Source organism: Pelodiscus sinensis, chromosome 1 (assembly GCF_049634645.1).
Source record: "Pelodiscus sinensis isolate JC-2024 chromosome 1, ASM4963464v1, whole genome shotgun sequence".
NCBI lineage: Eukaryota > Metazoa > Chordata > Testudines > Trionychidae > Pelodiscus > Pelodiscus sinensis.
The window spans coordinates 321772899-321798677 of record NC_134711.1 but is presented as its reverse complement, the minus strand read 5'-3'; the positions used below and the strand labels follow the sequence as shown (position 1 = coordinate 321798677).

General features: G+C 53.5%; 1 protein-coding gene and 1 long non-coding RNA gene across 4 annotated transcripts in view; one reads left to right on the top strand and one right to left on the bottom strand.

Moving 5' to 3' along the window:
* Positions 1-409: 409 nt before the first annotated feature.
* LOC142826590 (uncharacterized) lies at positions 410-13490 on the top strand. The gene is made up of 3 exons (XR_012900810.1): positions 410-2361; positions 6789-6957; positions 12189-13490. It is a non-coding gene; the product is annotated as an uncharacterized LOC142826590 (long non-coding RNA).
* Positions 13491-19263: 5773 nt separating this feature from the next.
* Positions 19264-25779, bottom strand: part of PLEKHB1 (pleckstrin homology domain containing B1) — a 44161-nt gene continuing 37645 nt past the window's right edge. For all 3 annotated transcript variants that reach the window (XM_025186956.2, XM_025186955.2, XM_025186959.2), the window contains exon 7: positions 19264-21926. In XM_025186956.2, the coding sequence (XP_025042741.1) occupies positions 21790-21926 (137 nt within the window). In that variant the 3' untranslated portion in view covers positions 19264-21789. The remainder of the gene's footprint in view (positions 21927-25779) is intronic.

Genomic DNA, 25779 nt, shown 5'->3' with positions numbered 1-25779 from the left:
TTTGGTGTGATCTTGTTTATTTATGCAATTGGAAGGATTCGATAGTATCAGTAAATGTTGATTTCACTGTACAGATGCACAAACCCACACAAAATATTTCCCTTGATTTAATAATAGACTTTTACAGCCAGGCAAAGTAAGAAAAATGCTGCTTGAGTCATTATTAGTTTCATTTAAGGCTGGTTACTTTGAATATTTGTCAACAATTTGGATTTTAACACTTTAACTGTTTGACTCTCAGCATCTATGGTCATTCAATAATTATGACCTGCCACCCCCACCCACCCATTTCCTGTCCTTGTGAAAATTACATTGACAAAAATCTTTAAAGATGCTTAAAAACAAACAGCAATATTGGTTGAAATGATCAAAAAATAGCAAAAGGCTTGGCAGCATTCCAATCTAGCCAAAGTCCTATCTCCCTAAATACAGTAGAAACAAATAGGCAGAAATCTACGTCTGCCCTTCCAGTGAGCGCTGTGCCCAAGAAGTCCTGCCCTTCGCCTTTCCTTCCAGACTCCCAGCTCCTCCTGGCGCTCTGCATCCAACCTACCCTCTATAACCCGATAGCCTGACCCTGGCATCTGCAGCTGGGGAACTCCCCCTCTCCAGGCTAGTTAGCACTGACCTGCTGTGGGCGAGAGCCCCCAGCGCAATGTTTTTCTACATAAAGAGTCTTGATTGCACCTGTTGTGTCTACACTGCACTCTAAGCCCAGGCTCTGATGCAGTGTAGAGCCCAAGCCTCTCTTCTGTCCACACCACCTCAGTCTGACTCTGGCCCACCAGCACACAGGACCCCGGTAGTCGGACTATGCTGTGGGGAAGGCAGAACTGGCCTCCCCCTGTGGCTTCTGTCCATGCCCTGTCATCCTGTAGTGTGGATGCAGGTCAAGCTACAGCCCTGAGTTCGCAGGCCCTGGGTCGTGCAGCAGGGAGCTGTTAGCTTGACTGCAAGACCTGGTCCAACAATCGCAAACCCAGTTTACGGTGCAGTGTGGATGCTCGAACATGGGGCCCGCTGAACTGGGCTTAAGGTCCTGGGAAGCTATCGGAGCTCGTGAAGTCTGTGATTTGTAGCCCGAGCATCGACCCCTAGGAAATACCGGGCCAGCATCCGATCGGTGCCAAACCAGGACAAACACCTTCAGTGCGGTCAGTGTGGGTTTGTAGGGGCATCCCCAAGCAGAGAAACTGCACAAAAGAAATGCGCTCAGGTCTCCCAAACACAGGGCAAAGGAGAAGGTAACGGCTTTCTCTAGGTACGGAGTAGCCCTTTGCTTTCACACAAGCTGGCTTTTATTAGAGCCAGAAAAATGACCACAAGGAAGAGGGAAAGGCCTGGCCCTAGGCAAGAGCATGTGAGGGGCCCTGGGCTAAGCTGGTGGATGTAGCTACAGCACTTGGGAGGGGAGTGAAAAATGCAATCGATCTCCTCTCCCCCAGAGTAATGCTGCCCTAACCCCTGGTGTAGACACAACTAGGTCAATATTAGAATCAAAGAGGAGGGGTTCTCACCCCCAGGCTCAGACCCTTTCAGTCAGTGTAGGCTGCAACTGCTCACAGGGGTTACGGGTTCTGCCCGCAGAGCGAGGGCACCATCACCAGGACAGGCCCTAGAGCAGGGGTGGGGAACCTCTGGCCTGAGCATCCTGTGCCCCAGCTTGCCTGGATCTGCCCCTGAGGCTCAGGACCCCCCGCCCTGCATTGGGGAGCCATTGGTGGCGCTCCAGACCCCTCCTGCTCCACCACAGGGCTGGGGCACACAAAATCTACTACACGGGACCCTCTTAAACCCCGGCGTGCAAGGGGAACATGGCGATTGTGTCTGTCTCCTCCTCAGTCAGGTGCCATGTCAGCGAGGGTTTGGTTTTTTGTTTGTTTGTTTGTTTCTCTCTTGTGTGAGGCCCCTGACTGATTTTTCTGTGGGTCAGCGGCCCCTGACCGAAAAAAGGTTCCCCGCCCCTCCCCTACAGCATAGACCAGGCCTGCGTCTCCTAGCAGCTGCAGCGACTCAGAACAAGGGTGGCTGAGTCTGCACCAAGGGAGGGGTCTCAGACATTTAAAGGAGCAGTAACACTGAAAACAAAAGCCCGGTTTCCTAGCTACCTCTGTCTGGAGACCATGTCAGCCACTGCGTGTGACCTCTGTTCATTCTGGAGGTGCCACACGAAGCACGCAGAGTAACCCCCACAGGCAACCTCAAGCTTTGGTGCATGCAAAGGGCTAGAGGACATTGGGCAGAAGACAGACTGTATGGGAAGGGAGCAGACTGCTCGTTTCATGTGGATATGGCTTCCGGGATGAGGCAATCAGCGTGGGCCTTATGCTTTGGCCCTATTCCCTGCATAGTGGAGGACTGGTGAGGAGCACAGATCTAGCACTGGGCCACATAAGGTTGCCAGGTGTCTGGTATTTGCGCCTTCTGTCCGGTAAAGAAATCAAGAAAATAAAGATGTCCAGTATTTTCTGCTTTTCCCGGCTCGGCGCCTGATGGACACAGCAAACCAAAATTTTCCTGCCCCCCCCCCTTTTTTTTTAACTCAGCAAAAATTAATTTTCCTGGTGCTTTTTTGGTGGGGTCTGGTATTTTAGGTGAAACCATCCGGCAACCCTACGGCCACACCCAAAGCTTTTTTGGTTTTAATGTCAGGATGATACTTCACTGCTGCCCGCTGGAGTGATGGGTATAATAGGCGGGGGAAGGCAATGCCTTCCCAGCCAGGCATGGCTCCGCCCAGGGCTGGATTAACGGGGTGGGGGGCTAGCTGGGCAGCTGCCTGGGGCTCCAAACTATGGGGAGCGCCTGATGGCAGCTGTAAGGGGTGCCTGGGGCCGCGCGGGCGATTGCAGCTGTAAAGTGCGCAGCGCAGCGCACTGGGGGGCAGGGCCGTGCATGCGCCGTGCGCCTGATCGCAGCTGTAAGGTGCGCAGCACGCTGGCGGGCGGGGCTGTGCATGCGCCATGCATCCGGGGGCGGAGCCGCGCATGCGTCGCGTGCCCACTGCCCGGGGCGCAGGAATGGCTCGAGACAGCCCTGGCCCCACCCATACTCCACCCCCAGAACGCCAGGAGCCATGCTGAGGCTCCCAACCTTTTCCAGATGGGGACCCATTTTGGCAATTCAGGAAGACTTGGTGACCCAAGGCAATTCAAAAATTTTGAAATGTAATGGTGACCCATATTTGGGAAACCCTAGGCCTTCTAGGGGTGGAGTGTTGCTGCCGGCCCTCCCCATGGTGCTGGGGGGAGGGGGGGGCTTGGCTCCCGTGGGAGGCTGGGCTTTGGGCAGAAAGGATGGGGCTAGAGAGCATTGCCTCCCCCAACCCTGCGTTAACCCTGGGGGGTGGCTGGGCAAGATCTTTCCCTGGTGCCGAGGGGTTTGCGGCGCATGGAGTCCCATAGGGAGGAGGGCAGGCAACAGGCAATTTGTCTGTCCGTGGCTCCTGCCTGCTGCAGAACCTTCACGTCTCTGAGCTGCCTGTGCCACTGCGGCAGCGGGTGGGGAGCCATCCGCGATGAAACTGACAAACCAAATGAAAAATAGTCTGGGCCGCTGCCGTGAATCGGGACGAATGCCAAGAGCCCTCGCGCTGGCGAGCCCATTGCGTTCAGTAGGGAGAAAATCCAGATCAAGGTATTGATTTGAAAGAAAGGCTCTGGCGGGGGAGAGAAATGGCTAGTCAGCCAGTCTGGTCTCGCTCAACAGCTCCACTGCCTGAGCCCTGCTTCTAATTGTATTGTCTTTGACTGATGTCCAGCGCCAGCGTGCTTTTTTATTCCAGTCCTCTTCCTCGCCAGCAAGGCAGAAATAATTGCAGGTGTCCAGGGAGGAGCTTCATGAGAGAGAGAGAGCGAGAGTGATGCAGCTAAGCAGAGAAGCACAGAAAAGAATACAAAGTGGGTGAATCAGATTCTGGACTTAGGATGGGAAACAACAGAGAGCTGCAAAATAGAAAATGAGATTTCAGAGAGACACCTGTCAGGGGCAGAAGCGCACGGTCCTATTCCTGACCCCCTCCCCCACCCAGGGAAACTGTGTTTTATCGGTAGTGTGGAGGGCGTAGCCGAGAGCGGCTGTGGCGTTTGTGGAGATGTGGATAGAATTACAAGCGCTGAGGGGAGCGCTCCTCTGAGGAATGGCTAAGTGAGTCGAGTGGCGTTAATGATTCCTGCTACATAAATTCAGCCTGGCAACGTTGCCAAGTTGCCTGATTCTCAGTGTGAGTTGCACCGTTCTCACAGCCCCTGCTCCTGGAAACAAGTGATTACATAAGAACCGCAGGTTTGGGTTTTTTTTCCTAGCCTTCACAGTTGTAAAGAAAAACATGAAAATGTGCAGTGAGTGTGACTTCAAGGCTCAGAAACCAGAGTTTAAAAAGGATAGAGAGATGGGGAGGAAGGGGGACCTAACACCTACTTTTCTTTAAGCCAATCATGATTGCGGGGAGGGAGGGACAGACACATGAATTTTGAATGCTCAGAGTTGGCAATACCATGATTGATACAAGTGTTGTATCTCTACAAACTCTCATCTGTTTCTTTGCTCAGACATGTCGGCTGTGTCTACACTGGCATGAATTTCCGGAAATGCTTAAAACGGAATACTATTCCGTTTTCAGTTTTTCCGGAAAAGGAGCGTCTACATTGGCAGGCTGCTTTTCCGGAAAAGCCCTTTTCCCGGAAAAGCATCTGTGGCCAAGGTAGACGTGCTTTTCCGGAAAAGAGCCCCGATCGCCATTTTTGCGATCGGGGCTTTTTTCCGGAAAAGACTACTGGGCTGTCTACACTGGTCCTTTTCCGGAACAGTGTTCCGGAATAAGGACTTATGCCTGAGCGGGAGCAGAATAGTTTTTCCGGAATAGCGGCTGATTTTGTACAGTAGAGAATTGTTGCTTTTCCGGAAATTCAAGGGCCAGTGTAGACAGCTCGCAACTTATTCCGGAAAAGCGGCTGATTTTCCGGAATAAGTGGCCCAGTGTAGACACAGCCATCCTGAATGGAGACAGTTAATATTTCATCACAGGAAAATTCTGGGTCAGATCTGCAAAGTAAAAGTGTCTTGTGATAGGTTTCCAGTCATCCAATAGCAGCTGCTGTTATTTAAGGTCTGGTCTACACTGGGAGTTTAGGTCAAACTTAGCTGCATTAGGTTGATTTTCTAAACAATGAGTTCATTCCATTAAGCCCGTTCCGTTGACTTTAAGAGCCATGCAAGTTGATTTCGGTACTCCTGCTTTCATGAGGAGTAACTGCTACATTTGCCCTTGCATAGTCTACTTTGCAGTAGTGCAGATGCAGCGCTATGAAATTCAACATTCTTGGCCTCCAGGAGGTACCCCACAGTGAGCCCTCTGGCCATGACTTTCAACTCCACTGCTCTTCATTCATGATTCAAAAGCATTCAGAATTCATGTGTCTGTCCCCCTCCCCCATGATTGGCTTAAAGAAAATTAGGCGAACAGGGAAAGCCCCAGGAAAGTTTGAATTTTATTTCCTGTGTGACCAGCCTGGAGAACAGACCTCAGAGCAGGCAGCACACCTGACGGTGAGTTCCATCCATGAGCTCTGTGAGTTCCCAGAGTCACAGACGAGCACTAGCACAGAGCATGTCGGAGATCCTGGACCTCATTGCTGTGTGGGGAGAAGAATCTGTTCTCACAGAACTATAAACCAACAAAAGAAACACTGATCTCTATGCCAAGATCGCAAAGGCCATGGAGGAGAAAGGACATGCCAGGGACGCCCAGCAGTGCCGTGTGAAAATAAAGGAGCTGAGGCAGTCGAACGAAAAGACAAAGCAGGCAAATGGATGATCTTGAGCATCATTGCAAACATGGTGCTTCTAGGAGCAGCTGCATTGCAATTTTGGGGGGTGGGAGGACTCAACCAGCTTCCTAGCCAGTCCATGGACTCCTCTCAAGACAGTCCTCAGGTAGCAGCAGGAAGGACAGTGTGGAGGCGGAAGAGGAGGAGAATGATCAGCAGGCGAGCAGGGCAAGCGATGTCACTGAGAGCCAAGAATTGTTTATAACCTTGGAGACAATCCCCTCCTTCCAGGATGTCTCAGTCAGGCTCTGATCCCGGGGAGGGTCTTGCTAAAAGTGGCTTAAGGAAAGTGGGTGTGATCGGTAGCGGCCCCTGTGCCTACACCGTGGGGGGTCTCCAGAAGAGCTCTGTCTGGAGACAGAGCGGGAATCCTCCCTGCACATCTCCACAAAGCTCTCAGAACTCTTGCATCCTTCTCACGAGGGTTCCGAGGAGTCGGCCTTAAACCGTCCTCCACGGTAGGACCCCTCCCCACACCAAGCCAGCAGTGAGTGATCTGGCGTCACTGCAGCACAAGGGCCAGGTTTCTGGCCACGTTCAGTCAGCACCTGCTCCTTATCACTCAGTGTGATTCAGAGGAGACTAGTATCTTGCATAACAACCTGGATGAAGCAGGGGAAGCTATTAGCTGATGCCTCTGCAGAAAACCTCCATTTGCTCATCCCCACGGAAGCATGACATGAGCCCCCGCCCTGCCGCCATGCCCGGACCTGCTCCCCTTTCCCAGCCACAGACCTGTGCCCCAGCCTGTCCCTTACGATGCCTGCCACCAAACCGAATGCAGCTGCTCCCCTAAGATCTATCTCTGTGGTGCACCTGCTGCATAGTGGCTGCTTAAAAGCATAACTGTGGCCTTGTACTTCCTATTGTCTCAGACAGACCTTCCTTTTATTTTAACAGATTAGGTTTTGCACTCTATAATGTATCCCCTTTAAAGTATCCCTTCTCTTTTCGTTACAGCAGGAACAGCAGTGAGCCTGCTGCACACTCTACCGGTTCTGCCTGGCACAAATCCACAGGTGAAAATGGACTAAGGAAGAGATGTTCAAGGAGGAAATGCAATCCGCCAATTTGGCCAGGAAGCGGTTAAGCAAGTAGAGGAATATGCTGCTGGAGGAGCCCATGAGGAGTAAGGGATAGCAATTTATTTCCGAATAAGTGCTGTGTACGCCAGCACCAAATTTCAAAATAAGCTATTTTGAAATTAATTCAAAAACTACACAATGTGTGTAGCTCAAGTTGCGTAACTTATTTTGAGCTCTGGGTGTGGTGTAGACGCACCCTTTATTGCCCTGGTGTCTGGCTGCGCAAAATCCCTGACTAAGTGATCTCACACCCCCCCCCCCCCCCTCAGATGCCTTCTCCCCTTATTCTCAAAAGTCTTACAGGGTGCACAGCAGGGCTGGTACCACAATGGAACGCTGCATTCGCTGAGGTCTAACCTAGTTGATAGCTGGTGGAACCTTCCCTGGAAGTGACTGTGGCCCAGGCTGCCTGTGCATGGCATCGTGAGTCATGGCAGCTGGGAGGGGGAGTTAGTGCTGGAAAGGGCAGCTCCCGCCAGGGCCTCCGTGGGTGAGGAGGCCTCACGCCCTTCAGGCTGGGTTAGGGGCAGCACGGGGAGGTGGGCGGGACGGGGTGCAGCAGGAGGGGGCAAGGCCATGCCATAGTGCACGGCGTGGCCCATGTGGGAGGTCAGTGCAGCGATGCTGTCGCAAATGTGGTCGCACCACTGCAGGAACAGGCCCCACGCCTGTTGGTGCCACTTCCGGTCGTCCTGCAGCTTGCTGGTGACCGCCTGCTCCAGCCTTTTGACGGCTTAGATGTGACACTGGAGGAGCTGGTCACGCTGCCTGCCCCGCCAGACTGGTCCCTGGGTGGTTGGTGCTGCCGCTGGAGGGTCCCTCGCTCCCGGCTGGCCCCACTGCAGAGAACAGAAAACGGTGAGGTTGTCAGTCAGCCCTGTCCACAGTGTCCCTGAGCCCCGGGCCCTCCTCCCTGAGCCTCACGTGACACCGCCCACTGTGCCGTGGGCCCAATCAGTCCCCTGCTGAGTGTGTTCACATAAAAGGACTAGCTCCAAATCCTGGGAGAGAAGTGATCCTCCGTGGATTGTAACCCTTGGGAGACATCACTGTGAATGCAGACCCCTTGTCTGTGTCCTAGCCACTTGGCATGTGGTGTCTGCGTAGCGCTGTGCACACGCCCTCCCTCGGGCAGGACGTGTGTGAGCAGCAGGGTCCCAGGCATGCCATGGAGCTGCCTGCTGCGTCCACGTGGCACACAGTCAGGCTGCGCGAGGTTGCACGGGCTGCGTACTGCTGCACGGTGTGCAGCTCGAACTGCCTGACTGATGCTCTCCCCCCGCCCCACCCACGGGCACCTGCCTCCCCGGCCTTTGCAAGGGAGAAATGCTACGCTCACCGGGGGATCTGTCGCTGGCCTCAGACGAGGCCCAGGAGGGCGTCCCAGCTGCTGGGCACTGACCCGGTGGTCAGGCGGCCTCACCACCTGGGTGCGCAGGCCAGTGTCCACCGCCCGTGAGGGCCCTTGCACCACTGTCTTCCCCAGGTGCTCGTAATGGAAGCAGATGTTGGCTCCTCGCCCTCAGTGGCTCTGACGTAACCCAGGCACAGCTCCTTGGCCCCGACCTGTTCAAGGGTCCAGGCCAGATGTCCCTGGTCCATGAGCGCCTGCACCATGCGACCGAAGATGTTGGCGTTGCAGCGCCGGGACCAGGGGTCGTGGAGGGCTTCCTCCTGTGCCCAAAGGTCCAGGAGGACCCCCACCTCAGCTCCAGACTAGCATGGGGCTCGCTGCTTGCTGCCCCTCTGGGCCTGCTGGGAGCCCTGGGGTGGCTGCTAGGAGGAGGGTGCAGGCTCTCGGGGTGCCTCTGGAGTGGACATCTGGGCTCCTGGGTGCAGCAGAGCAGAGCCGTGTGGTAGAGCTGCTGTTGCCGCATGGTGTCTGCAGGCTGCGTGTGCCTTTAAGGGGGGGTCTGGCAAGCAGGAAGAAGCGAGCTAGAGTGCGGGTACAGAGCGTCCAAGCGGCCATCTGCGCTTTTTCTTGGGGGGCCAGTTCTTGCACAAAAACTCCTGTCCACACTGTCCTCTTGCGCCAGAAGCCTTCTTCCTCATACAGAGCGTCAGGTCTCTTGCGCAAGAAACCCTCTGTTCCGACACTGTACTGTAAATTTACTTGCACAAGAATGCTTTTTCCACACGAGTCATGATTTTATAGACTTCTATCATATCCCGTTAGTCTTCTCTTTTCTAAAATGAAAAGTCCAAGTCTTTCTAATCTCTTTTCATATGGGACCCGTTCCAAACCCCTAATTATTTTTTTGCCCTTTTCTGAACCTTTTCCAATGCCAATGTATCTTTTTTCAGATGAGGGGACCACAGCTGTACACAGTATTCAAGATGTGGGCGTATTATGGTTTTATATAGCGGTAATAAGATATTCTCTGTCTTATTCTCTATCCCTTTTTTAACGATTCCTAACATTCTATTTGCTTTTTTGACTGCCCCTGCACACTGAGTGGATGTTTTCAGAGAACTATCCACTATGGCACCAAGATCTCTCTCTTGAGTAGTTGTAGCTAAATTAGTCCCCATCATATTGTTGGGATTATGTTTTCAATTATACATTACATTTATCAACATTAAATTTCATTTGCCATTTTGTTGCCCAATCACTTAGTTTGGTGAGATCTTTTTGAAGCTCTTCACAGTCTGCTTTGGCCTTAACTATCTTGAGCAGTTTGGTATCATCTTCAAATTTTACCACCTTTTTTTTTTTTTACCCTTTCTCTAGATCATTTATAAATAAGGTGAATAGGATTGGTCCCAGGACAGACTGTTGGGGGCCACTCCACATGCAGAGGGAGCAGCGAAGACTCCAGAGTTGTTCTAGGTCTGGAGCTAGCTGCCTAGGTTCATTGTCTAGTTGCAGCCTGTTACGACTCCCTGACCCAAAATCCCTGCTCCAGGCCTGGCACAAAGATCTGTGTGTCGCCTTCAGGGCCAGCCCGTGGGGAAGTGCCTTGCAAGACATCAGACACTCGACTGCTGACGGCTGGTTCAGCAGAAAGCTACCTGTTGTTCACGCTAGTGTCCATCGGTTACCAGGCCTGGGCCTGGAGACGTGGGCATCCCGGAGCCCTATTGGCCCCCAGGTTTGGGGACTGGCCCAGGATACAATCCTTTCGGCTAGAAGCAGGCAGGAGAATGAGTACAATAATGGATATTGCCTTAAAACCCACTTCACAGAACGGTGCTTCACACTGTATCCCATCACCGTGGAAACGCTGCAGCTCCTGGGAAGCTTAATTCTCCTGAGCAGCCCTTGTAGCCAAACACCTCAGGCCACAGCTGGGAAAGCAGGCGAGGCAGCTTCTAGGGATAGAGGCTGAGCCCAGCGACTCAGCACAGAAAGAGCAGGGGATGGGTCAGAGCAGGGGGACTTCAGACAAAACTGAAAAGAGTTAGCCTGGCTTTTTAAGAAAGCTTTAATTCCTAGCAGATGGAAAATGAGCTGTGCCTCTCCTCCCCGCTCCCTGCTTCCCTTCCTATTCCTTCCGTCCCTTCCCATTTCTTTACTTCTTCGTTCCTCCCTTCTTCTGGAGCAGGAAATCAATACCATCTGACTCTGGGACCTTGCACAAGTCCCTCGGGCCAGCACTTCCACAGGGGGCTACTGACCTTTGGGCACCTCCTGTGCAATTTGAGACATTTGGGCCTAAGTTTCAGAGATGCCAACCACCCCCAGTTCCAACTGAAAGTTGTGGGTGCTCCGTGCCACTGGAGCCAGGCCCCAGGTGTCCAGGTTGGGCACCCCACAAATGAAAGAATCTATAATGGATGGCTGATGTGGAAATCAGGGACTCCCCCACCTCGTGCCTCAGTTTCCCCAGCTGGAAACAGTGCTAATCACACCGCTCACCTCCTAGGGTGGCTGTGAGATTTACTTAATTCACGTTTGAAAGTGTAAGGAGAGGGTCAGATGAACGCGCTAGAAAAAGGACGACGATAAATTCAGACAGCTCAAAAATCTGAGCTGAGACTCTGTGTGTTTTGCTGGAGCAGTCAGATGCAGGGGCCAACTTCTGTTTTGTGATGCTGGTGTAAATCTGAAGGAATTTCACCAAACTCAGTGGAGATGTTGGTGTCACCTGGAGCAGGATGTGGTCATAAATCCGCGGGGGCACATTCTTCCCTCGCACCCCAGTTACGCCCGAGAGCAAAGCAAGGCCCATCATTTCATCAGGTTCACCCACTACCACGCTGCTTAGCTCACTCACGTTGGCTCAGCTGCACCTTGCCGCAGAGCCGAGGGGCTGGTGGAGACGGACTGGCACCGGTTGGCCCAGGGGAGATCACCAACTGCTTCGAATCGCAATTAACACTTCACAGCGGCGGCGAGGAATTGAAAGGACTTTCCGCCTGGCTGCTTGCAGCAGGCGGGGAGCTGGAGCAGAATGAATCGCAAGGAAGCCAGATGTGGAGGAAACTGGGTCATTTGCTCATATTCAGGGGCAGGTTTCCTACCACTGAGAACCAAGGACAACGGGCCCAGGGTGTTGGTGTGAACGGGGGGGCCTGACTTTGGCACCCTACACAAGAGGTGTTCCAGGCTGGGGAGAAGCCATCGCTCAGGCTGTGTGGTCTCCTTGGGATGCCCACTCGCAGCCCCTCAGTGGGGGGAAGCTGGGTGTGGATTAGACCCAGGCTGGCCAGTAACTCCTGGTGCATTTCCAACGAGGAGTAAAGTGGGGGAGTTACTAGCTACTTCGATGTAAATCCAGAAATCAGTGGGGTGACCATGGGTGGTAGGTGAAAGTAAGGCTGGGAGGGGCAAGCCCCCAACCCCACCCCTTCTGCCCAGGCCTCAACCCCCCTCCCCTCTCCAGGAGCCAAGCCACTGCCCCCCTCCCACACTGCATCACAGGGAGGGGAAGCGACACACATCCCCATCCTCTCCAGCCCCAGAGCACAAGGAGGGTGGGTGCTTGGGGGCAGCAACACTCCGCCCCCTACTATGCCTACTGTAAGCATTGTGTGGGCAGGGCCAAGCAGTACCTTCCCCAGCCTACCTGAGCCCCTTGGGGTTACTCTGGATTTACATCACCGTTCTGAGAGCAGGGATTGCCCCTTCACTTTCTGAGGGGGTCGGTTTGGAAACCCAAGGAGCCCAAACCACTTGCATATTTCCAGGGGATGGAGTTAATGGGGGGCAACCTGCCAGTCTAATTAGCACCGAGCTTGCTGCCCTCTCCCACTACATGAACGGGGTGGGGGAGGTGAGCCCACCCCCAGGAGGCTGCAAACCACATGTCTGGGGTTTCTCCTTTTTCCTCAGCTCCTCTCACGTCCAGTCGAGGAGTAGCCGGGTTTCCTGAGCATCAGCCTTGGCTCCAATTCCAGCTCCAGGTTGGGAGCCTGCTCTCTGCATTCCCAGCTCGAGGCACCTGGCGCAGGGACACAGACCCTGAGCTTTTGAGCAGCTGTCGCCTTGCAAAGTGACTCAGTGAAAATGGAACGGAGAGGAGCTGGCCTCTCCAAGACTGCTCGTCCAGGAGGTACGGGAAGGACGGAGGGGCAGGCGAGGTGAGGCCTTCCAACCCTGCGGGGCAATCAGCACTGCAGGGAAGTGCATGGCACTTACAGTAAGGGAAAGTGAGTTGCTCCCATGCCCCTTAGACACCCCCCCACGGCTGCCGGGGGTTTGCGCATCTGCCCAGCCGCAGCCCTATATTGCGAGTCTTGGAAAGACACAAAGAGCTTGTGCTTCAGAACCAGAACGTGTCTGGCACCCTGCCCCATTCCCCAGGACCCCTCGATCACGGAGGCACCTCCCGCCCCACGTGGCTGGGGCAGGGTGAAATGCTGCTGTATGTCCCGAGCACTGGTGTGAGATCAGGGACTGGCCTGCTGGGGGGGGGGGGGGGGCACACTGGCATGGGAGGCCACGCCCTGTGCTCAGAGCGAGAGCTGGACCCGATCGGCTGATGGGTCTTTTCCATCCCCAGTGTCTGGGCTCCGAGCAGTTGACAGCGCTTAGGATTTACTCATTAGTGTGATGCCACCTAGTGGTATGTGACCTTCCCTACGGCCCCTACAGATGGGTGAGACAGAGAACACCCAGGTAACAGGGCCCTGGCTCAAGCAGAGCCCACAGGGAAGGGAGAGGTGTAGTTATGTGCCCAGCTACCGCCCTCCTGCACCTCTTGGATCTGTAGGAGAGGCCATCACCAGAGGCCCTGTCCTTGGGCCTCTCTCTCCCAGGAAGCTGGAGGTGGCTTTGCTCCAGCTAGGGCTTCTCTGGCACTAAGGAGGGGGTTGCGGGCTCTGGGCTCCATCCATCGGGGGGGCTTGAGGTTATGGTGGATGGGGGCACGAGGCCTTGGGTCAACTGAGGATTCCCTACAATCAAGTGGAGAGATGGTTCAGACTCAGCATATGGTGCAGATTTGATGATCAGAGGCACAAACGGAAGCTTTGGTGAACTAAATCTAAGCTTTGGGACCTCTCAATCTTTTCTTACTGTGTTTGTGTGGACTGAACTGTTCAATTTTTACTTTTCGTTTTCTCTTTACTTATGTTTACTATAACTATGGGCATTCTCTGTGGGTTATAACATAGCTGTGTTCGATTATTTGTTTCTTCATGAGATTTTATAAAGTTATTTAAGTAAATTCATTTCTTTAGTTTCTTTTGGAGGCTGACCCTGGGCAATCCTTGCTGACATTTCTTACAGACTGAACTCTAGGTCTCCAGTACTGTATGGCTGTGGGAGTGTGTGTGTGTGTGTGGGAGGGGGGGGTTAGGCACTGGAGAAGGGCAGTGAAGTCTAGCCCACCCAAGGCTACGTGTGTGTGTGTGTGTGTGTGTGTGTGTGTGTATGTATAAAACAGGTTTTCTTTTGCAAAACCAGTTCATTTTTTAAAAGACAATACGTTCACTGAAAAAAAACCATCAACGCCTTTTTGTCCAAAAAATAAACAACCAGTTCTGATGATCGCAGTGAACACTATAACAACTTCCCTTCTCCAGAAAAATTTCCCTTCATGATTTCCTGATCCCTATTAATTCCCCCTATAACATCTGTGCCTTCTTATAAGAACTTTTTTTCCAGCATGACTTTCTAGGGGTTGGTCTTTAAAGTGGGCCAGTGCAAACAGCTGCAGCACTAAGGTAGTCCTTTAACAGCTTCTGGTAATGTAATAGAGCTCTGTTTTCCTGATAGTGAGTGCTTGTTGTTTCCTCCTAGTTTCTTACTTACAAGGTTGCCTCAGAATTTGGACAACGGGCAAAGTTAAGGTTATTTGGTTACCGAGGGCATTATAATTTCCATTATGTGTATTTGAAATGTATTTATTTGTTCCATGATTTCTACCTTCCTGTAGAAATGGACTCTCCTGTTTCTCCCTTGGTTTTTTCCCCCAAAATGGGTTTGCCTTTTATTCCTGGTTCCAACTTCATCTCCGGCACTGTGACTTATATGAATTCAGAGCTTGCAGTATGGCTATTTTTACGGGAAGGAATTTATTTGCCTCTCTTGCATGGTGTCCGCCACAGTTGTGATCAGTGAAGGTGCTGATGTTAAATCTCCCTTGACATGGTGAATAGAGGGCAGCTGGCGAGGAATTCTCTGTAAGGATCCTTCAGGCTGTCAAACATCCTCCTGCCCTGGTCAGAAGTAGCACAGCATTGCTGATTCTCTCGCAAGGTTCATTTCGTGTTGGCTGGTGAGGAGGGAAAGCTTGGGAGGTCTGGGGAATTGCTCTTAGGTAGAACTGCACTTTTGGTAGTAGACCTAAAGAATCTGTAAGTCACTCGGTGCCAGCCTCGGGGGGCGGTGGTGTTAAATCAGAACAAAGGAGAAGGTTCTATCCACCTCGAGATTTCCTGTCTTTCTTGTCTTAAAGCAAAGGTGTTTAGGGCAGGGGAAAATAGATGGGAGCCCAGTTGGAAATGGCAGGACTTGAAAATTGCTTGGTCACTCAGTCTAATGTACCTTGACTGGGAAATCAATGTAGTTTTTATTTTTTATTATTTTCCTATTGAAAGTAAAAACAATGTGCGCATGGAATTAACCAGGCATGCGCCCCTCACCAGGCTGGGCACTTTGTTCCTGTGTCTTTTGCATTTCCCCACTCGCTGTTTAGAGTGTAGGCTCCCGACGAATCAGCCCGCCTCTCTGTACAGCCCCTAGCGCTGGGCGGGCATTCCCTGCACTGGACTGCAATCGTAAAGAATCGTGATGATCTTAGGTCCTGATGAAGATGAGAAATGGCCTAGATCCACCCCTCTGCTCAGCTGCAGTGCAAATCTCCGTGGCAGAAGGCACAGCCCCCATTTACACTGAGGCGGATTGACCCGGTTTGCAGGCGGGAAGAGCCGTTAGTGTGACAGCTAAGCTGTCAGTGCCAGGGATTAGCATGGATACAGCAGCTCTGATGGATGACAGCCTAGACAGTGTCCTAGGGACCTCGTTTCTATTAACGGCCCTTGAACACAGCACGGCTCTGTGCCTCAGTTTCCCCATCTGTAAAACGGGGACAATGATGCTGACCTTCCTCTGTACCCTGCTCTGAGCCCTACAGAGCTTGCGAATTACTAAACTGAGCTTGCCCTGATCTCTCTCACACCTGGATTGCATAAGCTGGCCCCCTCTGATCAAAGTCTGCCACCCTGTTGCAGCCGGGGTGCTTAGCACCGTTCCGGCTCTTGGCTGCAATTTCTCATCCAAGGCCGGGCCCCTGGGTTCTGCTTGCCTTCCATTCCGAGCGTGGCAGCTTGCTCGCACTTCCAGAGCTCACACGTTAGTGGTGTGGTGAAGCAGCAGGATCCACTCCACCACGGGGCACGGGGCGGAGTGGCAAGAAAATGCTCCTTCTTCCCTTCCCCGCTGGGCTCTGCTGAGAAAGGGGCTAGTCACATTATGCACAGGTGGTGGCTTCTGACTGTGCCGAGGTTTGGCAGCTGCCGGCTTCGGTTGGCCGAATCCTTAAACCCTGAAAGCAGCTGCACCCGCCCGTCTCGGAGCCTTTGATTCGCGCGCAATTTGCCAACCAACTCTTCATCCCCCCTCCCCAGGGAGCCGCTTTGCCTTTTCTTATACTGCTTTCGGCAAGGACGAGAGAACCAGTCTGTCAGTCTCCTGAGCGCCCGCCGAAGGGGTGGGGCAGATCGATGCTGGGCAGCCAGTGGAACGGCTGGCACCAAGCCTTTCGCCTGTCCAAGTCTGTGTGAAGATGGGCGTGGGGGTGAGAGCAGAGAGACGCGGCTGGGTTGATACGTAGGTGTAACCTAGAGCTGCAGGGGCATCCTTTGGATTTATGGGGCCCTGCCCAGTACTAACCTGGGGCCCATATTCCCAATGGGGAGGGTGGATTTTATAATCTTCAGCAATGCACTCACTTGCTTTCTGCATTTGGGGCTGAAGGCAGTAAGATCAACCATCCCAGACTGACTGCCCACCCCCACCCCCACCCAGCGATAGGGGAGGGGCAGGGGGCAATGACCCCCAACATCAGTTCACAGCCTCCGGGTTGAGCGCCCCTTGCTCAGAAGCCCTTATCTCTTCAGAGGACTCACCCATCTCAACGCAATGGGGCAGCCAGCTCTTCGGCTGACCGATCCCACCACTCTGCTGCCACAAGTGACTGGAGTTTTACTGACGCAGGGTTCGTTAATTCTACCTGCATTTCGTGGACGAGGGAGGGCTCTCTGGAGAGTGGGAACCAGGCCTGGGAGGGAGCCTACGCTGAGGTTCACCGGTCTCAAGTTACCAATGAAACTGATTCCTGGGCAGGGGGTGAGTGTGGATGCTCTTTTGGGGACTGTGTGCGCTGTTGAGGATGGGGTGGGGCTTTGGCCCATTCATACCAAGTATTATAAATGTCTCTCCTCTCTCCAAGGCAGATTAGCAGACAGCAGCGGTTTCCTCCTGAAGGAGCTCTGCAAACTGCTTCAATCCCTTCCACTCCTCAGTGGGATTTATACTTTCCCAATTCATCCTGGGCTTGATTTTACCAGATTCCCTCACCCTGCTCCCTGCAGGGTTTCTGATGTCCTGTAATAGTTTTGATTTGCTTACATGAGCATAACCTGTAGGCAGAAACTCAGCTAAGAAATTACTCCAGCCTGAGAGATTTAAGCTTGATCGACCCTTTACACAGCTAGGAATTGCACCCCAGCTAGCAATCAGCATTCTTACAAGATCTGGCCACCTACGCACTCACACAGAAATGATAAGACTTTCTGTAAGGATACCAGCTAATAACACATAATCATAGAATACTAGGACTGGAAGGGACCTCGAGAGGTCATCGAGTCCAGTCCCCTGCCCTCATGGCAGGACCCAGTACTGTCTAGACCATCCCTGACAGACATTTATCTAACCTACTCTGAAATATCTCCAGAGACAGGGATTCCACAACATCATGCTACATCCCTTAGACCAGGGCGGGGGAACCTTTCTTGGATCGGAGCCAATGACCCACAGAAAAAAATCAGATGGGGGGCTGCACACAAGTGAAAAGCAAAACAAACAAACCAACCCTCACTGACATGGCCCATGATTGAGGAGGAAAAAGACTCTACCCTCATTCCTCTCACACACCAGAGCATGGGGGGGGGGGGGGGGGCCTGGGCTGGTAGATTTTGTGTGCTCTAGCCCCATGGTGGGGCAGCCAGGGGGCTGGAATGCCAGTGCGGGTTCCCCAATGCTGGGGGGGAGGAGCCCTGAGCCTCAGGGGCTGGATCCAAGCAAGGTGGGGCCCGCATTCAGCCCCTGGTCCTGGAGTTCCCCACGCCTGCCTTAGACACTAAATATGGGAAAGAAAGCACATTATACACAGAGTATGAAGAGCCAACTTCATTAGATTTAAATAGCCTTTATTTTTCAAACATATGTTAGTGGACTTACAGCGATAGTGATACAACAAAACTTTGCTCCTCGGCACACAAAAGAAGAAAGCAGAAGAGGCAAGGAAACCTTGACATACTGGCATTAACAACACTAAGGACAGCTACTGTACCAGTGTGAACCGTACCAGGTTAGAATACAGCTGCAGAGGAAGGCTGGCGGCTACCTCTAGCAACAGCCTACAGAAATAAACTCCCCTCTTGTGTTTTCAATCCACCCCCGTGCCTATTGTTCCTACCTGCTTACAGAAGCAAATACGCTCAAAAAGGGGTTGCTATCGACTCCTTTTAGGGACAACCCATGTCCTTGTTCCTCTGGAGTACTGAGTAGGCAGCCCTAGTAGCAGATACTCTGGGGACTACTCCTGCTTTCCGCTATGGAGCTGCATCTGCTCCATGATCCAGCTGGCTACACCCCCTTGAGGCTGGGGAGCAATACTAGCTGCATGGACCATTCCCCACCTTCATGGACTCCAGGGGTGCCACCGGCCACACGCTGCCTGCATCCTGCAATGAGGAGAGTGGGAAACCAGTGCCCTGCATCCCCACCCCCACTGCGCAGGTCAAGCTAGAATCTAAGCCTTCGTTCGGCTCGCAGATGGCTTGTTACAAAACCGAACGAGCAGGTTTTTAACATGTGACAGAACTGGGTTTTCCCTACCTATGGAAACCGCCCCCTGCCTTTGCAACTCCAGCACAGCAGCGTTGTGCTCCCGCAAGGCAACCCAAAAGGGAAAGTGACCAGAGACAGGAAGTGAGACTGACCAGGCCAGCTTCACTGCTCCAGTCGAACAAGCGCTCTCCCACTTTGCGTGGCGTCTCAGAGCCCAGGACCCAGCTGGAGTCTGAATGACCACGCTGCAATCTGACACCCCTGCAAACCTGAGTCAGCTCGGGGGGCCAGCTGTGGCTGCGCCAGAGGTCTCTTATCGCAATGTCGATGTTTCCATGTTAAAAGCATGGCCGGTGAAAGCAGGGGTGGGTCTTAACATCCTTGCAGTTTAAATATTCTAAGCCCGTGGCTTTCAACCTTGCCCGGTTCCCATGGCCGTGTCAGGAGTACGATTCGTCGTGCATACCCCAAGTCACGCCTCCCTTGAAAACTACTTGCTGACAAAACCCGCCAGAAATGTCAAAGCACATTAGTCCTGGAAAACTGCCAACTTTCGCATTTTGCCCGAATGCAATTTTACTTTGCACTGACTTCGCTAGAGCTTTTTGTGTAGCGTGTTGTAAACTTAGGCAAGTATCTAGATGACCTGCAGTACCCCTTCTCCGGCAGACCTCTGAGTGCCCCTGATCTAAGCTCTTCATAACCGAGGCAAGGGCTGTCCTTAAGTACATGGTGGATGTGTCCCGTGTCCCTTTAACAGCACCGTATACACCTCGCAGTCTCTGAAATGGACCCACCATGGCTAAGGTTGTCCTGCTTGTTACCCTAACCCTGTCTATGGGTGCCTTCTTACCTAATGCACGTAAGACCAGTGCTTTTTTGATTTAAAAAAAAAAAAAAGGTGCCAGTACTCCAGGGGAAAAGTTGTTGAGTAGAGCCAAAAAAACCCAAAACCAAAACAAAACACCACACCAGAACAGTGGGGCTGGCATTACCCAGCCAGCTGTCAGCCATTTTCATTACAGAGGCGCTGGTCCGCTCCATTCTTTCCAGGTAAGCTCTGACTAGAAGTGCCGGTTCTGCGTACTGGGCAGTACCATTACAAAAAAACCACCGCGTAAGATCATTGTTTGCTCAACCATCAACAATTCTGTCAGTCGTCCCCGAGGAAAAGGGCCAACAGCGGCTGAACGTGAAAATGGCTGGCAGCTCCTTGCTCCACTGCAAGAGATAAGGGCACGTTAAGCGCTAGCTTTCAGTAGGGAAACCTAGATCACGCCTCTGAAGTCAGCGGAACTGCTGCTGTCTGCCAATGGGATAAACAAGGTCAGAATGCAGATGCAGCAGCGCAGCTGAAGCCACAGACCACAGGCGCAAATGTTACTAGCGTCCCATTTCACTTCTGCAGCGTTTCAGACATACAATGGCCTCCCAGAATGCCTCACCCAGCCTGCCCCGGGGTTTTTTGGGCAGGCCAGCATGGGTTATAGTATATCACCATCCAGCGCGCCAGAAACGGCCAGGGTAACAGTCTGCTGTGGTATTGCCCCGGGTTACTAGGAGGCAACACGGCCTCTTGCTACCCACAGATCGGGTAGGAGAGATGGGAAGCTACAGCCTGTTTTCCTTCAGCTGCCTCTGGCAATACAGAGTACCGATGGGCACAGAATGGGCATCCTGCCCTCCACCCTTCAGTGCAACCCTCCATCCTGCCAATAGGTGCAAAATGGGCATGCTGCCCCCCACCCTTGCATGCACCCCATTCTGGAACTGGGCACAGAACAGGCATACGCCCTCCCGCCTTGTCTATACCCACTCTGGAGGGCGGGCACAGAACGGCCATTCCGACAGCCACTCTGGCACGTCCACCACTGCACCTGGCATCAAATAGGGACAATTTCTGCCGACCATTCATCCCAGCCTGTGCCAGTGCGGTCTGCAATCTCTTTCCCTCGCTGTGCACTGGGGCCAAACCAGGGGCTTTGCTCCGATCCGACAGTCAAACCAGGGGCTCAAGCAGCGAAGTGCGGAATCTGTGCAGGCACCACCACTGCGGGCTGTAGGGAAAAACGGAACCACCTAGACATGGCCAGGAGGCCACTCACGAGAAGGGCATGGCCTGCACCTGCAAAGTCTTACTCATGTGCGGTCCCCATCCCTCCCTTTGCCCACAGTGAGCAGCACAGGGCCCTGGCATGACTGGAACATTGGCCGGCAGCCTGGAAAGGGGCCACACTTCATACCTCTCACCAGTCCCCCTGCTGACAATGACTGTGTGGAAACAGTCCCCTTCACGGCCTAGCGCTTTGGGGGGGTCCACTTCAGGGCAGCCACATAGACCGCCCTTCTCCCACTTCCTGGGGGTGGCGTCTCAACCCTGGCAGCTCAGGGGAGGAGTGGGGCTGAGGGATAAGACTGGGCACTAAGCCACAGGCCAGCCCTAAAAGGAAGCGCTGTGGGGGAAGGACAGACGGTGTCATACATGAAATTAGTGAGTCACCTCTTTTTAATAGCTGAGTGGAGTGTAAGAGCGGCTGGGTAAGTGCCAACATGCACTGGTGTAAATAGGACGCACGGAAAGATTTGCATAGCTCACGTCCAAACACGTTTTACATGAGACGTGACGTACGCTGTAGGCGTTGTCTATTACACTTGGACCAGACAGAATCACGTCTAAAATGCAATACCCGCCCCCGTAGGATGAGATATGTGTTTCATTTACACAGTCACGTGTTCTATATATGGTACACACGAGGGCGTGAGGAGGGGCTGCTACATACGAAAGAGGCTGTTTCCTGTTACTTCCTATGTAAGTCGAAGTAGGATTTCTTTGAAATGCAGCATATGGAACATCTGCTACATGTACAGCACTGGCCGATAAGCGACAGGGATCTGAAACCCGTGGGCCAATCGAGCCGAGATTCTCAGCTGGAGTAAGCTGGCATCACCCCCCAGCCTCAGTGGAACTTGATCAACATACACCATCTGAGGCTCTGGCTCTGTGCTCGGCTCCTCCTTCCTCCTCGTAGGAGTAGGGCCAGGAGCTGGAGCTGACAGTTCACTGCGGAGAGGCTGCGAGGTAGTGGAGGTCACTATTCACCCTCCAGAACAGCAGCACTTTCTGCTTGACCCTCGTTGAGGTCTGGGTGGGAAGGCGCCACCTAGGTCAGGGGCATCTGGAGTGTGTTGAGTGATGAGAAAATTAAATGACTTCTGGGTTAGGAGGCAGGGGAAAATTTATGCCACCAATGCGCCTAGTTGGGAATGCCAAGCAAAGTGCAGACTCGTGGGGGGATGGGAGGGGAACCTTATAACGGTCTATTTTCTAGGACATCGCCTCGCCGGCCGCCTGGAGAAAACCCAAACTTCTCGGGCAAGTGCTTGGTCCAGAGGCGTCTTGCAAGCGAGGACGTTCTTAGAACCAGCACGGCATCCACATGAAGGATCCCAGGGCAGCCCCGGTGGCAGCGCCAGCCAGCAAGCCCAAAGCCATCTGGTCTCCCGACACACGGTAGGGGTCCTCCCGGACAATCACGTGAGTCACGCCGGGCGCTGGGAGGCAAAGACAAAAAGAGACACAGGGTGAACATGGAGGAAGACGCCCCGGGATGCCATTCACTCCCGCAGGCCTTGTGGGAGAGCAGTGAAACTGCAGCCAGGCAAGGCCTACACCAGGGGGTTGGCAATAATTTTCATGGGGGGGGGGAAACTCCCTTAATTTTGGTACGTGGTCACTGGCCGGCTCCGTCCCACCCTCAGCAAGGCAACAGAGAGAAAGAGAGAGTGTGTGTGAGTGAAAGAAAGACACTCTGGCTACGTCTAAACCGACATGATTTTGTACAAGAACTCTTTTGCGGAAGAGTTCTTGTGCAAAAACTCTTCCAGAAGAGAGCGTCTACACTGGCAAGTGCCTTTGAGCAAGAGATGTGCTTTTGTGCAAGAGCATCCATGCCAGTGTAGACGCTCTCTTGTGCAAGAAAGCTCTGATGGCCATTTTAACCATCGGGCTTTCTTGTGCAAGAAATTCATGCTGCCTGTCTACACTGGCCTCTTGTGCAAGAACAGTTGCGCAAGAGGGCTTATTTCTGAGCGGGAGCATCATAGTTCTTGCGCAAGAAGCCCATATTTCTTACATTAGACCGTCAGTGTTCTTGCGCAAGAACTCACGGCCAGTGTAGACAGGCAGCAAGTTTTTGCGCAAAAGCAAGTGATTTTGCCAAGATCGCACCAATGTAAACACAGCCTCTGTGTGTGAGAAACAGACTTTGTGACACAGTGTGTGTGGTACAGACAGGCGTGTGTGTGTGTGTGTGACAGTAGCACAGAGTGTGTGCGCTGGCTGCTTGGGTAAGTTTCTAAGAGAAGCCACACTCTGACTCCTTAAGACAGGGAAAGCTGCCCTGCTCTGATGTCTCCCCCCACTCTGCAGAGTTGGAGTATGGGGGGGAAGTGTGTGTGTGTGTGTGTGTGTGTGTGTGTGTGTGTGTGTGAGTGAGAGAGAGAGACAGACAGACAGACAGACAGAGCATGAGCACTGACATCTCAGGAACAGGGTACTGCCTCTGAGTCACTTACCATCCGTGTTTCAGACTGGAGCAGGTCCGCTGTGTCACCTTCTCCCCAACCCTTGCTCTGCAGAGATGGGGCAGGGGGACACCCTGACTTCAGCGCGCCCCTTAACTCCCCAGCCCTCCCCTCCCCTCCGCACAGCTCGCGGGAGAATCCTGGGAGCAGCTCGGCTGCAGGACGGAGCAAGGTGGGGGAGGGGCAGCTGAACACAGGCTGTGGCTGTAAGTCTGCACCTCTGCTAACCAGCTGGGCGGGCCGGAGAGAAATGCTTGGCGGGCTGGATCTGGCCCCCAGGCCTGATTTTGCCCATCCCTGGCCTACCCAGTGACTCCAGCGGGATTCTCTTTCTGTCCCCATAAACAAATGCTGCTCAAGGTTGCATTGAACACCAATGCACTGTGTGACCAGGGCTGGACATCAGGAGGGCAGCGTTCTGCTTTGGAGCATTTGGTGGGAGCCTGGGCAGAGTTTATGGTGCATTGTTTGCTTAGCTAGATAAATGGTCGGGGTGCATCTTTGTTTGAGCTGACAGAGAATCTCCTGCAGCACTCATCAATATAGGGCTTATGACACACAACACTGCATTTGTTTCCACCCAGCAGAGGACGGTAGCACAGACACAAGCCATGCTGATTGTGAACCTTTAGCAAAACTAAGGCAATGGCTCTTTTCTACTTCTGAATAACCCAATGAAGTGAACCAACTGCTCCACATATCAGGAAAATGGTGCTGGGAAATCACAGAAGCTACTCGCTTTCTTTTCTTAGAGCCAGTCAATGCTGAAAACTTTTGCTGCTTTAACTAAACTGGCACAGTTCAAGTAGCATCATAGTGTGTAGGCTCTGTCTGTATTTCAGAGCTTTGCTCATGAAACTTTGCTGGTACAGTTCTATTGACAAAACCCCCCAGTATAGAAGCAAAATGGCGCCTTTACTGGTTCAGTGTGAAAAATCCGCTCTCCTGCCGTAATGACTTTCATGGTGTCATTTTTCAACTCCTAGGCCAATGCGCCGTCCCCTGCCCCATGCTGCCTGCCCCACTTCACCTCCTGGCCTCTCCAAGGGACACCAGAGCTGTGCTAGGCTCATTCAGAGTTGCAGTGAGCACAAGCCAAGGTGCTGCAGGATCATTTACCAGGATGCTAACAGGAGGGGAAGGAGACACAAGGGGATGCAGGGCGCTGTCTCATGTGGCAGGGCCTTTGTGCCAGGGCAGGCTAGTCACGGCAAAGCTGGGCCCTCCTTCCAAAGCGGCTCCACCACACCCGCTAGCAAAGACAAACCCAGCTGCTGAGACCAGCCCCAACTGTCTGAAATCCTGCGCACACTTTCTGCAGGAACCAGCTCCCTGGAGACGTGAGCAGGGCGCTTTCTCCTGTGAGCTCACGCAGGCCTGGCTCATGCACCTCCCCAGGGCCGGGCCTGCGGCTCAGGCACGGCCCGCTGTGAGTCTGGGCTCTCCCAGCTGGGAAAGCCTGGGGCCAGATCCCCCTGTTTCAGGCCTCTCTGCATCCACTCGGCAACAGCTCAGCTCTGAAGTCGCTGCACAGTCCAGGCAGTTCCAGGCTGCTGCCACCAGATGTCACCCTATCCTTAGGGATGGGAACAGATGGGCTGGGGAGCAGCAGGGCACCCAAGGATCTGGCTCCTGTAAATGTCTGACAAGCTCAGGCTCGAAGGGGGAGTCTCACCCCCCTAGGCCGTGTGTCCCAGCCACAGCCTCCCTGTGCTTGCAGGCTAGCTCATGGGCTCCAGTCCTGTGGCACTGGGCCTGGGGGAGAGATGGCAGCAGCTGTCCATGGCTTGGCAGAGGGTTAGTTCTGCAACAGTGGCCCATGGAACATCCCTGCTTCTTGAGTTTTGCTAGTCAGTGACACCTCCCTGGTCTGATCACCAGCACCCATAACCCCCCCCACCCCAGCCAACCCCTCCTCTGCCAGCACCCGTGCAACCCCCTAGCCAACCTCCCTCTGCAGCCCCCATAACACCCCTAGCCAGCATCCATAGCCCCCCAGCCAACCTCCCTCTGCAGCCCCCATAACACCCCTAGCCAGCATCCATAGCCCCCAGCCAACCTCCCTCTGCAGCCCCCATAACACCCCTAGCCAGCATCCATAGCCCCCAGCCAACCTCCCTCTGCAGCCCCCATAACACCCCTAGCCAGCATCCATAGCCCCCAGCCAACCTCCCTCTGCAGCCCCCATAACACCCCTAGCCAGCATCCATAGCCCCCCAGCCAACCTCCCTCTGCCAGCACCTGTAACCCCCCAGCCAACTCCCCTCTGCCAGAACCTGTAACCCCCAACCAACCTCCCTCTGCAGCACCATAACCCCCAGCCAACCTCCCTCTGCCACACCTGTAACCCCCCCAGCCAACTCCCCTCTGCTAGCACCTGTAAACCCCAGCCAACCTCCCTCTGCAGCACCATAACCCCAAGCCAACTCCCCTCTGTCAGCACCTGTAACCCCCCCAGCCAACCCGCCTCTGTAGCACCCATAACGCCCCCAGCCAAGCCCCCTTTGCCACCCTTAGCTCTCCCAGCCAGCCTCCCTGCCAGAACCAGCCCCTAAATCCAAACTGCCACCACAGATCCTCCCATCCAGCACCTGTAAGTCTCAGGCTGCCCCCACTTCCCATGCCAGTAATACTCCAGCATCACCCTCCACCCAGAGCCCCCACCCAAGGCCAGCACACCCCAACCAGAGGCTTTCCCAGTAAGCTGTGCACTGGTACAGCCACTCAGCAGGGATTCCAATGCTGCCCAGCTGGTTAACAGAGCACCCACGGCGAGGTTTGTTTCTAATGGTGGTGCACATTCACACATGCCTTGATGCAC